Source organism: Schistocerca nitens, chromosome 9, assembly GCF_023898315.1.
Source record: "Schistocerca nitens isolate TAMUIC-IGC-003100 chromosome 9, iqSchNite1.1, whole genome shotgun sequence".
Classification (NCBI taxonomy): Eukaryota; Metazoa; Arthropoda; class Insecta; order Orthoptera; family Acrididae; genus Schistocerca; species Schistocerca nitens.
The window spans coordinates 350,100,784-350,116,688 of NC_064622.1; the positions used below are offsets into that span (position 1 = coordinate 350,100,784).

The window sequence follows — 15,905 nt, forward strand, 5'->3', positions numbered from 1 at the left end:
GCGAAAGCCGGTGGTGGCTCCATAATGGTGTGGGCTGTTTACATGGAATAGACTAGGTCCTCTGATCCAAATGAATTAATCACTGACTGGAAATAGTTACATTCGGCTCTTTGGAGACCATCTGCAGCCATTCATGGATTTTATGTTCCCAAACAATGAAGTAATGTCACTGAGCCACAATTTTAGGGAATAGTTTGGCTAGCCAGACTAGCCAACCTGTAGCCCTTCTAACATTTATGGGACATACTCAAAAGGTCAGTTTGTGAATAAATCCTGCACCAGTAACACTTTCGTAATTATGGATGGCTACGGTGGCAGTATGGCTCAATATTTCTGGAGGGGACTTCCAACGACTTGGTGAGTCCATGCCATGTCGAGCTGCTGCACTACACAGGGAAAAAGGAGGTCTGACAATATTAGGAGGTATCCCATGACTTTTAATACCTCAGTGTAGTCCATATAATGTAGGAAAAGATAGACTGCTACTTACTGTAAAGAAGACACGTTAAGCTGCAGACAGGCATAATTAAAAGACATGTACATAAAGCTTGTGACCACAGCTTTCACCACTAAAATAGACACACACACACCATTCACACACATGTGCAGGCACAGAAGACACACATGACCACCAGGAAAGCTTATGGCAGCAAAGGAAAGAGAGGATAAGGGCTGAAGAACAAATTAGTGTAGTTTTAGGGTGACAGCACTGTGACATGGAGATATAATTGAAGGGATGGTTTCCACCTGTGTAATTTAGAGAGATAGTGCTGGATACAAGAGAGGTGTGGGACCCAAAATGGCACAGCAAATGAATTTGTTGGTTGTGAGACGTTCAGTAGTATCTGAAACTGGTGTGAAGGAATCAATTCTTCAAAAATTTTCCTGTATTACTATGAACTTTCAATTTACTATTCTCTTCTTTTGTGATTATTTTCAAATCTTTTACATACAATCTTCACATTCCACATTGAATTTAATATTCCTCAACATACAAGTATCTTTTCTTTTTTAACTATGCAAGTCGAAACATGACAGTTTGGTGCCATAAAAAGGATACTTGACACAATACAATGGCAGAGCATTACAACATGTCACCCACTGAGCGCCACTGCCCACCTATCAGTCTGTGCCCGTCCAATTACCGAAATCCAGAACACTTTGCCACTTGACATACACAACATCTGCAGCAGCAACACTACAACAAACCTGCTTTGACATGTGTAAAATTTGGCCATCTAGGCATGCAGGCCACTGAATAGTCAAGTTATCATGTTGGCATCCAGTGTCCGGTTTTGAGATGTCGCTACTGTGCTACAATTGCACTGGCATCCTGGCACGACCACCTGCCAGGAGGTCCAACCACAGCGCTGAGACACAAGGTGTCTGTTAACATCAGATGCCACCAACCTGTACCGCATTTGGCCTGACCGTATCAGTCTGCCGTATCAGCTCCTGATGTTGTTCAGCCACCAGCCGAGATTGCTTATCACGCAAAGTCATGCCACAAATGGTCGGTGCTGGGTGTAGGTGCTGCAAGCATCTTCACAATAACGCTTCAACAACTAGGTCTGTGATTCGATGGCTGCTTTGCAGTGGCCATCAGATGTGGGCTTGAGCTACTAATATAAACTGTTTGAAAGTAATAAAGGTATTCTACTGCCATTAAGTGGCTTTTTACTCACCCTCACCCCGTCCCACCATTCTCCACCAGAGCACCGCCCCCCCCCCCCACCCCCCTACACTTAACAGTCACTAACAGTAATACTTCCACTCAAACATTTGTTTAACCTCTTCAATTAATTATTTATTAACAAAGTATACCGTAGATGTGCTCATTCTGAGTCTTCTTCAACGACTGCCAACTTTTTATCACAAGAACACATAACATTCATTAAGAACAATGCTTCAGGGCATCTTTCAAAGAAACTTTTAAGTTTTGTATGTTACTTGATAATTTCAGAGGCTCCCGTCTAGTTCACGTACAATGACTAGCAGACACACCACATCACTTTCTGTTCATGATACTTGTGCGTTTACCATGCACAATACACAATTGCACGACACTGGTGGGTGAGTGTGGGGGCAGGTTCTGAAAATTATGAATAGATCAGTATCAACTGGTTGAGTTGACGCTAAATGTTTACACTCTTAGACTGGGTGCTCTTTTCTATAGTTAGCCTGCTTGCAATACATTCAAGCAGACCACTGCAGAACAACTATAAATAATGTGATTGCTTTCACATGTCTCTACCATTAATTGGACAGGAAATGTATGTGACTGGACTGCAGTACGAGATACCAGGTTGGTGTGCATTAGATGTCTTACACCTTGGTCATTCGCAGGGCAAACATTTTAAAACTATCTAGGAATTTATCACTTCCCACCAGGCTTCACTTTCTATCCCAAAATTCCTATCCACAGAAACTAAAATCCTATCTATGGAATGAGTAGCTATTCATGATCGTAAAACCAATCCTGACCTCATTATACTTCTTCCGGACAAGGACTCTACCATCATGGTCATGATGTAAGGTGACATGTGGCTGAAAGTGTCTACTAGCCATTCGACATTCGCACTTACAAACCACACTATCAAAAACATATTGCTGAAGTCCATTACCTCCAGTGTCTCCAAAAAACTATACATCCATCTGAAAAATGTGACACAAATTGAATGGCAATACTGACAATACCCACCTGCCCAAAACACTCAACTTTTCAGGAGATACAAAAAGCATTCCAAGTCTTAAAATTATGCTGAAATTCTGGTTTTCTTCTCGTTTTTTGTTAAAATGAACGTAGAGGGAAGAGCCTCAATGCACGCTGGACGATCACGATATGTTTTCTTGAATTATGTTAAATTGTATGTAGTGAACATATGGGCTTTCTCAATATTATGTAATTCTACATAATTTTCATTCTTTGACCATGTTTACCAACTGAGTGTGACTGTGTCCAAGTGCTGGATGACCTCTTCTCTTGGTAGGAATGGTAAAGTCGCCTTAGGCCATGCATTTTCTGGTCATTTATAGATACAAATTGATTATTCTCTCTGTTTTAAAATCAGTACTGACAACATAAAAGTTTGAGAAATCCCATATCTTTTGTGCCTGCAGGGATTTCTCTTTGATTTAGATGATACAGTGGTTGCATAACAACACAGAAAATACTAGAACATAAGGATTTTCCATATATCCTTATTAAACTCACTTTGCCTTTTCTCAAGCTGTCTCTACAAAATCAACTCCAGTGGCTTCCTTACAGGCAGTCCCAACGTGGCTAGTTGCGATACTCCCATTAAAGGGCAATCTATCTTCACTGACCTGCACCTACGAACAACTGTTTGCAGTTTTCCTATATCTTCCCTATCCATCTATGCTATATATTACTCCACCCCTTTCCACCCATACTCCCAATACTGCCCCATAGGGAAACCTACAGTTCACAAAACTTCATGCAAATTTGATGTCATTTTGACATCACATGCTGAATTGAAGACAAAAGGAGCTGTCTATCGACTTACGATCATTTGGTTCACATTTCACAACATGTGAGAATATATCACATTCAAAACAATAACATTTACCGCATGTAGCGAGAACCGGAGGTTAAGCTGTTTCTTTACTACAGGATAGCTAACCTCAAAGTTACATTGTTTATAAATGTGTAAAGTTCTGCATTCATGTGGACTTGGTTCTGAATAAGGGAGATAAAGTGTTGACAAGAATTAACTCAAACTTACTGAGAAAGATGTACAAACTATTTTTCCTAATACGAAGCAGCTGAAGCCATCCAGCATTTAATCCAATAACATATTTATTCAACAGTTTTCATTAATGTGTCTCAACAAAATAATTTTACTTTTTATAAACTACAAACACTTGTTTCTGGAGTCGATCTGTAATCAGAAATGATGGGCAGCTTATTTATCTTATGTCCTATGTATAAATGCTGTTTCAAAACACCATCACACTGAGTTGGGTTGATTTGCGGTAGGAAGGAGACCAAATTACAATGTCATCGGTCTCATCATATTTGGGAAGGATGGGGAAGGAAGTCGACCGTGTCCTTTCAAAGGAATCATCATGGCATTTGCTTGAAGTGATTTAGGGAAATCCCGGAAAACCTAAATGAGGAGGGCCAGACGCGGGATCAAACCATCGTTCTCCTGAATGCGAGTCCAGTGTGCTAACCGCTGTGCCACCTCACTCGGTCCCATCACACTGAGGATCTCTTGAAAACCCATCAGTATTGGTAATATTTGTTGAAATAAAATGACAAAAAATGTGATATTAGTGGTTAAGGATGTACTTTAATTGAAGACACTTGTTTGGCAAAGAAGTGTCCTAAAAGAATTAGCTCGCAAATTATCTTTTATACTTTATAGACGGCTGGGACTTACATTTTAATTCTTTTGCAAATCTGTCATTTTTTTTCTATGCTTTTTATTCTGAGTACTAGTTTGTTTTACCACATGATCAATGTGTTATGAATACTTATTCACATTTGTGTGTTTCATGCTCAATTTGTAAATTATTGACAATGGCAACTCACTTCTGAGCACTCTTACATGTACATAACATCAAATATTACATAACATACTTTTATGAAATTAATAAATCCCAGAAAAAGAAATTGGATCTGGCAGGATGTGAATCAGCTACATGTCTCCATAACAGTTCACAAATCCATGCACATAACTACTTCTCCACAATGAACTAGAGAACATTCAGCCTTTTTACAGTAATTTAAAGCTCATGGTGGCATTAACTGTTGATACATCATTACATAACGTGCTCCCTGCCGCCGTTGGATAAGCAGCTGCAGCAGCAAGTCGTATACCCCTAGCTTACTTATTTGTTACATAGTTTAATTTTTAATTTCTTTGCGTGTTTTTGGGTACTTGCATTGTTTAATTCATAAATTTCGGGCGTATTATAATATTTGAGAGTTGTAGCATCGCGCTTTAGTGTTTACTTCGTAGATTCTTACTTAAATTTCGTGTGAGTTTCGTATAGGAGGTGTAATTTCGAGTTTTAGTTACTGTAATCGTAAATTCAGGCAGATTGTAATGCAGTCGTTAGATATTTGTACAGATTAGTTAATACATTCTTTGCGTGTTTCCCTTGCGTTATCTAGGCACGGACTCGTGTTTCAGTAACTGTTGTTCAACATCTGCAAGCGGCACTGACTTCGGTCGCGCAGCTTGAGGCTGTTGCCAATGGGCACCACTGTGGGGAGCCGGACTTGGGTATCACGGGGATGTCAACCTCGTCCCGTCTGTCCCCAGATCGGTCTGCCGCTGTGGTTGCCCCGGTTGCTGCCCGCAGTAGGGCTGAGCCCTCGCCTGTGGTTGATTGGGAGGTCGTTCCAAGGCGTGGCAGGCAGCGAAAGACGTCCCCGGAGGCTAATCAGAAAGCTTCCCCGGTGCATCTGACAAACAGGTTTCAGGCACTGTCTCTGGCTGAGCCAGATACAGCTGCCTGCCCTGTTTCAGAGGATGATTCTCAGCCTTCAAGGTCCGGGCAATCACAGAGGGTGGGCTTACTGGTAGTTGGGAGCTCCAATGTTAGGCGCGTAACGGGGTCCCTTAGGGATATGGCGGCTAAGGAGGGGAAGAAATCCAGTGTGCACTCCGTGTGCATTCCGGGTGGAGTCATTCCTGATGTGGAAAGGGTCCTTCCGGATGCCATGAAGAGCACAGGGTGCAGCCAGCTGCAGGTGGTGGCACATGTCGGCACTAATGACGTGTGTCGCTTTGGATCTGAGGAAATTCTCTCTGGATTCCAGTGGCTATCTGATTTGGTGAAGGCTGCCGGTCTTGCTTACGAGATGAAGGCGGAGCTCACCATCTGCAGCATCGTTGACAGAACCGGCTGCGGACCTTTAGTGCAGAGCCGGGTGGAGGGTCTGAATCAGAGGCTCAGACGGTTTTGCGACCGTGTTGGCTGCAGATTCCTTGACTTGCGCCATAGGGTGGTGGGGTTTCGGGTTCCGCTGAATAGGTCAGGAGTTCACTATACTCAGCTGACAGCTACACGGGTAGTGGAGGCTGTGTGGCGTGGACTGGGCGGTTTTTTTAGGTTAGAAGGCCTAGGGAAAGTACGGGGTGGGCTGCAATCTCAAAGGGTGCATGGCAAATACAGGACATGCTTGGATCAAGGAACAGTCAGAATTGTAGTTGTAAATTGTTGTAGTTGTGCTGGGAAAGTCCCTGAGCTTCAAGCACTAATAGAAAGCACAGAAGCTGAAATCATTATAGGTACAGAAAGCTGGCTAAAGCCTGAAATAAGTTCTGCAGAAATTTTTACGAAGTCTCAGACGGTGTTCAGGAAAGATAGATTAGGCAGAATTGGTGGTGGAGTGTCTGTCAGTAGTGGTTTATCTTGTAGTGAATTCGAAGTAGATACTCCGTGCGAATTGGTATGGGTGGAGGTTATACTTAACAGACGAACTAAGTTAATAATTGGCTCCTTCTGCCGACCCCCAGAATCCGATGATATAGTTGCTGAACAGTTCAGAGAGAATTTGAGTCTCGTAACAAATAAATACCCCACTCATACAGTTATAGTTGGTGGGGACTTCAACTTTCCCTCGATATGTTGGCAAAAATATTTGTTCAAAACCGGTGGTAGGCAGAAAATATCTTCCGAGATTGTCCTAAATGCTTTCTCCGAAAATTATTTCGAGCAGTTAGTCCACGAACCAACACGAATTGTAAATGGTTGCGAAAACACACTTGACCTCTTAGCCACAAACAATCCAGAGCTGATAGAGAGCATCATGACTGATACAGGGATTAGTGACCACAAGGTCGTTGTAGTTAGGCTCAATACCGTTTCTTCCAAATCCACCAGAAACAAACGCAAAATAATTTTATTTAAAAAAGCGGATAAAGTGTCACTAGAAGCGTTCCTAAGAGACAATCTCCATTCCTTCCGAACTGACTATGCAAATGTAGATGAGATATGGCTCAAATTCAAAGATATAGCAGCAACAGCAATTGAGAGATTCATACCTCATAAATTGGTAAGAGATGGAATGATCCCCCGTGGTACACAAAACAGGTCCGAACGCTGTTGCAGAGGCAACGGAAAAAGCATGCGAAGTTCAGAAGAACGCGAAATCCCGAAGATTGGCTAAAATTTACAGACGTGCAAAATTTGGCACGGACTTCAATGCGAGATGCCTTTAATAGGTTCCACAACGAAACATTGTCTCGAAATTTGATAGAAAATCCGAAGAAATTCTGGTAGTACGTAAAGTACACAAACGGCAAGACGCAGTCAATACCTTCGCTGCGCAGTGCCGATGGGACTGTTACCAACGACTGTGCCGCTAAAGCGGAGTTATTGAACTCAGTTTTCCGAAATTCCTTCACCAGGGAAGACAAATGGAATATTCCAGAATTTGAAACACGAACAGCTGCTAGCGTGAGTTTCTTAGAAGTAGATACCTTAGGGGTTGCGAAGCTACTCAAATCGCTTGATACGGGCAAGTCTTCAAGTCCAGATTGTATACCGATTAGGTTCCTTTCAGATTACGCTGATACAATAGCTCCCTACTTAGCAATAATATACAACCGCTCGCTCACCGATAGATCTGTACCTACAGATTGGAAAATTGCGCAGGTCGCACCAGTGTTTAAGAAGGGTAGTAGGAGTAATCCATTAAACTACAGGCCTATATCATTGACGTCGATTTGCAGTAGGGTTTTGGAGCATATACTGTATTCAAACATTATGAATCACCTCGAAGGGAACGATCTATTGATACGTAATCAGCATGGTTTCAGAAAACAGCTAGCTCTTTATTCGCACGAAGTAATGGCCGCTATCGACAGGGGATCTCAAGTTGATTCCGTATTTCTAGATTTCCGGAAAGCTTTTGACACCATTCGTCACAAGCGACTTCTAATCAAGCTGCGGGCCTATGGGGTATCGTCTCAGTTGTGCGACTGGTTTCGTGATTTCCTGTCAAGAAAATCGCAGTTCGTAGTAATAGATGGCAAATCATCGAGTAAAACTGAAGTGATATCAGGTGTTCCCCAGGGAAGCGTCCTGGGACCTCTGCTGTTCCTGATCTATATAAATGACCTGGGTGACAATCTGAGCAGTTCTCTTAGGTTGTTCGCAGATGACGCGGTAATTTACCGTCTAGTAAGGTCATCCGAAGACCAGTATCAGTTGCAAAGTGATTTAGAAAAGATTGCTGCATGGTGTGGCAGGTGGCAGTTGACACTAAATAATGAAAAGTGTGAGGTGATCCACATGAGTTCCAAAAGAAATCTGTTGGAATTCGATTACTCGATAAATAGTACAATTCTCAAGGCTGTCAATTCAACTAAATACCTGGGTGTTAAAATTACGAACAACTTCAGTTGGAAAGACCACATAGATAATATTGTGGGGAAGGCGAGCCAAAGGTTGCATTTCATTGGCAGGACACTTAGAAGATGCAACAAGTCCACTAAAGAGACAGCTTACAGTACACTCGTTCATCCTCTGTTAGAATATTGCTGCGCGGTGTGGGATCCTTACCAGGTGGGATTGACGGAGGACATCGAAAGGGTGCAAAAAAGGGCAGCTCGTTTTGTATTATCATGTAATAGGGGAGAGAGTGTGGCAGATATGATACGCGAATTGGGATGGAAGTCATTAAAGCAAAGACGTTTTTCGTCGCGGCGAGATCTATTTATGAAATTTCAGTCACCAACTTTCTCTTCCGAATGCGAAAATATTTTGTTGAGCCCAAACTACATAGGTAGGAATGATCATCAAAATAAAATAAGAGAAATCAGAGCTCGAACAGAAAGGTTTAGGTGTTCGTTTTTCCCGCGCGCTGTTCGGGAGTGGAATGGTAGAGAGGTAGTATGATTGTGGTTCGATGAACCCTCTGCCAAGCACTTAAATGTGAATTGCAGAGTAGTCATGTAGATGTTGATTTATAACAAAATCACACTAAGAAGAACATATTTTAATCAATATGTAGAGTCGACAAACTGCCTAGTGTCTTTTGTCTCAGGTTCTTCGGTCGACGTTCATTTGATGATTTTACTGAAGGTCTGCCAGCATGAGTGGCTGACATTGTCAAAGCTTTACGCTACAATGCTGGTGGTGAACTGGAGCTGAGCTCACAGCTGCAGACTATATGTACCTGGTGTGCCAATGTCCAAGGGCTTCTCTGCGGCCATTTCCAGTTCGGTTCTCCTCTTGTTACCTGCGACAGTCATTCACTGCAGCATGGGAAGCCATGATCCCTTTACCTTATGCTTTCTTCCTTCTTGTTGAAGCTATTCCCGTGTTTTTGTATTTCTATAGCCTCTCTGAACAAGCAGGTGTGACAGTGCTTCACTACAGCCAGAACTTCCATGTTGGCGAATTTTACTACGTGGTTGGCCTCACACAGTGCGTGCTCTGCCAATATTGATTTCTCCACCTGTCCCACATAACGTCAACAGAAGAACCCGAGACAGAAGCCAATAGGCAGTTTGTCAACTAGTGACCACAAAAGCCTTAACAATTTTGTAATATGTAGAGTGCCATTATCTTGAAATGGCATATTTTAATGATACAAGTTATGATATGCATTTATGAAAACCAATATGGTGTCTCCCGTGCACCCGCACAGAACATTAATAAAAGTTGACAGCAGTTCCTGTGGTCTTTGATAACTGTGTGGGACATCAAAATGACGTCACGTTTGCATGAAATCTTGTGAATGTACGTTGCCCTGTCACCTAGTTATTTTCCTGTTAACGATGAAAGTTTAAGACCTGTCCTATACACCCACCAACCTCTTACAACTGCAGTCCAGTCACAGGCATTTCCCGCCTTTCCACAATTAGCTCCAGGCGCGAAAGCAGCCATGCCATGTATGAGCTTTTCTGTAACAATCATGCAACATTTCAATATTATTGTGACAATATGTTGTCAACTGGCATGAATGGGCACGGCCAAACAATGGCCAACAATGCAGTCAGCCTCCAAGTTACTGAACTTGGCTGCACATCAGTGACTTTAAAAGATTATTCAGTACCTATACCATTTGGATACACACTCTGCCCCCCCCCCCCCCCCCTCCAAAGCTTAATTTCTGAACTATGTAGATGATAACTGTGCCTCTACCATTATACAGTTGCCAAAATACCTCTGGTCTAAACCTCTGTTAGTCTCCTTTCTCTTCTTATTCCATTATCCACTTGCTTTTTGCTCCTGTTAATTTCCACTCTCCATCCATCCCCTCTTGCCACATCTACACACTGTAGTCCTCTCTCTCTCTCTCTCTCTCTCTCTCTCTCTCTCTCTCAAAGCCCCCCGCCCCATTCCAAAATCATACTGTTACCAACACTAAGAGCTACACATCATCTCTCCCCTCTCTCTTGCCCTCCATTCCCACTGTGGCCCCAGTTGCCATAATCCCTCCGGCCTTTCCACTCCACATCCCCTCTTTCCAAGGTGTCACTGCAGGTGAGTCCACTTGGGTGCACAGTAATTAAACTGTAAAAAATTGATGTCTTGAAACCTAGTTTCGCTGAAGTTCAAAATATAGCGCATACTTCAATGCGAGATGCTTTTAATGATTTCCACAATGAAATTCTGTCTTGAAATCTGGCGGAAAACCCAAAGAGATTCTGGTTAACATAAAGCACACCAGTGCCAAGACACAATCAATATCTTCACTGTGTGATAACAACAGTGAAGTCAATGATGACAGTTATTAAACACGGTTTGCCAAAACTCTTCACAAAAGAAGATGAAGTAAATATTCCTGAATTCCAATCAAGAACAACTGGCAAGATGAGAAACACAGAAGTAGATATCCTCGGTGTAGAAAAGCAGCTTAAATCACTTAATAGAGGCAAGGCCTCCGATCCAGATTGTATACCAGTCAGGATCCTCTCGAGTATGCTGATACAATAGCTCTATATTTAACAATTATATACAACTGCCTGCTCACAGAAAGATCCATACCTAAAGGCTGGAAAATTGTTCAAGTCACACCAGTACCCAAAAAGGGAAGTAGAAGTAATCCGCTGAGTTACAGGCCTATACCACTAATGTCAATTTGCAGTAGGGTTTTGGAACATATGCTGTATTCAAACATTATGAAGTACCTCGAAGAAAACGATTTATCGACACATAGTTAGCATGGATTCAGAAAATATCATTCTTGCAAAATACAACTAGCTCTTTATACTCATGAAGTAATGAGTGCTATCAATAGGGGATGTCCAATTGATTCCATATTTTTAGATTTGAAGAAGGCTTTCGACACCGTTCCTCACAAGCGTCTTCTAACCAAACTGTGTGCCTATGGAATATCACCCCAGTTGTATGATTGGATTCACGATTTCCTGTCAGAAAGGTCACAGTTCGTAGTAAATACATGGAAAGTCATCGAGTAAAACAGAAGAAATATCAGGCATTCCCAAAGATAGGTTATAGGCCCTCTGTTGTTCCTGATCTATATTAACGACATAGGAGACATACTGAGTAGCAGTCTTAGATTGTTTGCAGATGATGCTGTCATTTACTGACTTGTAAAGTCATCAGATTACCAAAGCGAATTGCAAAATGATTTAGATAGGATATCTGTATGGTGCAAAAAGTGGCAATTGACCCTGAATAAAGAATTCACATGAGTACTAAAAGAAATATGCTAAATTTTTATTACACAATAAGTCACACTAATCTGAAGGCTGTAAATTCAACTAAATACCTAGGGATTACAATTGACAAATAATCTAAATTGGAACGATCACATAGATAATGCTGTGGGTAGAGAAAACCAAAGACTGTGATTCACTGGCAGAACACTTAGAAGGTGCAACAGGTCTCCTACAGAGACTACTTACACCACACTTGTCTGCCCTATTCTGGAGTATTGCTGTGCAGTGTGGCATCCGCATTGGGTGGGACTGATAGATGACATCAAAAAAGTACAAAGACGGGCAATTTGTTTTGTACTATTGCGAAATAGGAGGGATAGTGTCACAGACATGATACGTGAATTGGAGTGGCGATCATTATAACAAAAGTGTTTTTGTTGCGACGGAATCTTCGCATGAAATTTCAATCACCAGTTTCTTCCTCTGATTGTGAAAACATTCTGTTGGCATCCACATACATAGGGAGAAATGATCATCACGATAAAATACGAGAAATATGGGCTCGCACAGAATAATTTAAGCACTTGCTTTTCCCCTACACAGTTCAAAAGTGCAATAGTAGAGAGACAGCTTGAAGGTGGTTCACTGAACCCTCTGCCAGGCATTTTAATGTGAATAGCAAAGTAATCAAGTAGATGCAGATGTAGTGCATTGTTTTGTGAACCTAAGAACCACGCATCAATCACACAACATTGAAGCAGATTGAAAAATTCAGACGTGTTCTGAAAGAAATTACTAATTCACACTTACCCTCTTTTTCAAACGTGAAACTTCCTTCTTTGTCAATACATCAGCTTTCGCAATAACAGGCACTATATTGACTTTATTGTGTAGTTGTTTCATAAATTCTATATCTAGAGGCTTCAATCTGTAAAAGACGAAATCATTGCAATAAACATATAACAATACACAACATTTTTCCAATGCAACTCTAATTACAATAAATCAAAACTGATATTCATCATTGTAAGAATGACATACACTTTCATAATTGCAAATAGTCACTACTGCCACACTTAAATAAGCACGACAATAACCTACCCAAGCATTATCCAAGTTGCTCAAGAAAGTGGACTATTGCATAAAATATGGAGACTGCTTTTGTGAGATGTGAAGAAAATTTCCAGAATAAACCTCACAAAAGGAAACTGAAACTACATATGATTTTTGCAGTATAAGAATGCAAATCTGTAGCCAAAAACGTATAATAAAAACACACAAGCTTAAAATAAAAGTTTTATCATCACAGTTACTTTTTATTTTGCTTACCCATGGCCAAATGGAGATATGAAATAAAAACAACAATGTATCCTGTTGTCCACTATATTTCTGCGATTCAAACCACTTTCATCCCTAAGAAATCTCTCAAACTGGTCATCAATATATTTGATTATTTCATGGAAACTGAAAAATAAAAAATTAATATATTTCCAATGGTAGAGGTAGAATATCTATTCAGCTAATGAGGAAGCATCAAAACTAAAACCTTTTATTATGCAGTACTACGTAATTAATGATTTGACATTTCTCTGCTACTATTAAAATAGACTACAGAAGGAAAAAAGAAGTTCAAGCAAAAATATTGTCGTTAGCAAGAAAGTTGAAATTAATTTTTAATTATATGAAATGATCACTGTTTTGTAAGAAATTTATTGAAGAATGTCCTGCAAATTCCTAATTAGTACTTTTCATGTTAAACAGAACTTGTTTAGAAGAAAAAAAAAAAAAAAGCTGAGAAAATAAAATGCATGAAGTAATACAATATTGATACAAATGGCAAGCAGAAAGATCTAACATAAATTTTAGTATTACCAATCTGTATTATCAATTGCATCTCCGTATCCTGGTGTATCAACAACAGTAAGCCGGAGCTTCACACCTCTCTCTTCTATTTCCACTGTTGATGCATCTAGCTTCACAGTCTGGTGTGTTTTTTCTGCAATATTGAACAGTGTTCATCAAATTGCGTTTGACAAAGCTGTTTTAGTACTGTATTAAGTGTAACAAGGAAGGAAAGAAGATTATGATTTAACATCCTAATCACAAGAAGGTCATTACAGATGGTGCACAAGCTCTTACTGGAGAAGGAATTTGGCAGAATCCTTTCCAAAAGAATTATTACAGCACTTGCTTTACACAGTTTCAGGAAACCAAAGAAATCCTAAACCAGTATGGCTGGATGGGGATCTGAGGTCTCCTACACCCAAGATTAAGTGCAATGTCGTAACTGATGCATCACCTGGCTTGGTAAAAATGTCAATGAGATTCATCGCCTTCAAAACTCGGGCAAAGATTAAAACACATATATTAGTTAAACATTAAGGTCAGACAGGAATCTGCTAATGTTTGAAACACCATTTGTTACAATAACTTTGTCTTTAATTTGCATGTGATGACATTCACATACTGATAATGTACCCTCTAAAACTACAACAGAACAGAATACTTTCAACTTCGAAACACCTTCACATGCAGCCATTATTGTCAGATAAAACTAATATACCAGGAGAAATAAAATATTACATGACTTTTGCAGGAGCCACAATCTTGTCACTATTACAATGTAGGATGTCATGTCTAATGACTGCAACAAAGTATTGACTTACATTTCTGATATAATACTTTAATCTGTACTACAGAGTGATTATAATTAAAGTTGCCATGGTGGATACGCTTAATGTAACTAACAGTATCATGCCTGTATATCCACGTACTCTGTCTAGTACAGTTCGTTTAACGTCAAACGTACACCTTAGGCATTGTTGTATCTTTCATTTTCCATTTGTACTCGTCCATTATTAAATTATGATGCTTACAGCACCATCTATTGCTACATTTTGTAACTATTTATTTTTCTTCTGACATATGTTTTCTTCCCTCTCCGATAATATTCCGTTGCAATTTGACATTATTCTGACCAGCGGTGTTATTTCTACAGCAGTTTGAAAGTTTAACTTTAATCATAATCACCCTGTATATTTCTAATAGCACACTGTATTGAATAATCATAAGTTTTAAAATCTTGCACATGGATGGACGCAACAGCAATGTACTCATCATAAGGAAAAGATGAAAAAATAGCAAAACCAGTTGCACTAGTACAAGGTTTATTGAAAAGCACCTGACACAGGTTCCGATGTCTTTAAAAATGTCTTCAAATGTTTTCTTTGGAAGGCTCAATGATTAACACCTACCATGGTTAACATTATATACATATTAAAATATATTTATAAAGCAAAGGTAAAAATAAATCACTGACTTACAGAGAATTTTTATCCTTACCGGTGACATGAAGTTTTGAGGCACATATTAAATATGTAGCCATAAGGCGCAATTTTAGATTAAATTCACCTCCCCAATAATAAAACCACAAAATATTGTACAGCTGTTTATTAATTCTCCCTCATTGCAAATTACATAAAATCTTATACTCATCAATAAACAGTAACAATAATAAGTAGAAATTCTAGTGTCAAATACAGATCCCAGTGATATATACAGACTGTACCTACCAACTCTCATTTATCCCTTCCCCTAACACCCACCCTTCTGTGGTTTTGTATTTATATACAGGATGTCTCAGAAATGTTTTGACAGGCTTCGAGGGGGTGTAGAGGGTTTCTTGAAGAACAAATCAAGGATATGTGTAGAAACACCATCCAACAATGCTACAGAACGCTGAAGTTACAGGAGTTGGCACATGCTATTAGGTCACCCCTTCAGCAGAAAATATGACTTTGTACACTGACAGATCATAGGCTGAACATTTCACAGTGTTGTTAATTTTTCAGTGATCACGACTGATTGTCACCATTGCCAGTGGAGAAGATTGAGTTAGCATCTGCATAAAAAATTCTTCTCTTCTATGAATGCGATGCTCTGTTAGCTCGGTGGATGTCTGTTTCAGACACAGGTTTCCATCCACATTTTATTTTTCTCCTCGAACCCCGAATTTCCAATGTTTCTTTTTATACAGGATAAAAATGAACTGCAGATGTAAACTCTTGTTTCCATCATCACCCACCAAGGCAACAGAACACTGTAGTCATAAGAGACAAGGTGTATCTATGCAGCAGCTAGCTCCATCTTCTCCGCTGTAGATTATGGCAATCAGTTGCACATCACTGAATAAGAAATAACATTGCAAAACATTCTGTTTACAGCCTGTCAACATACAAAATCATGTTTGCTTCCATGGGAGTGGTCTAATGTCAGGCACCGGTGTCTATA

At 40.2% G+C, this 15,905-nt stretch overlaps 1 protein-coding gene across 1 annotated transcript in view; it reads right to left on the reverse strand.

The window, feature by feature from the left end:
• Positions 1 to 15,905, reverse strand: part of LOC126203117 (septin-1) — a 66,655-nt gene that overhangs the window by 36,303 nt on the left and 14,447 nt on the right. The window contains exons 3-5 of the mRNA XM_049937361.1: positions 13,488 to 13,611; positions 12,945 to 13,079; positions 12,426 to 12,543 (exon numbers count right to left, since the gene is read on the reverse strand). Coding sequence (XP_049793318.1) covers positions 12,426 to 12,543; positions 12,945 to 13,079; positions 13,488 to 13,611 — 377 coding nt within the window. The remainder of the gene's footprint in view (positions 1 to 12,425; positions 12,544 to 12,944; positions 13,080 to 13,487; positions 13,612 to 15,905) is intronic.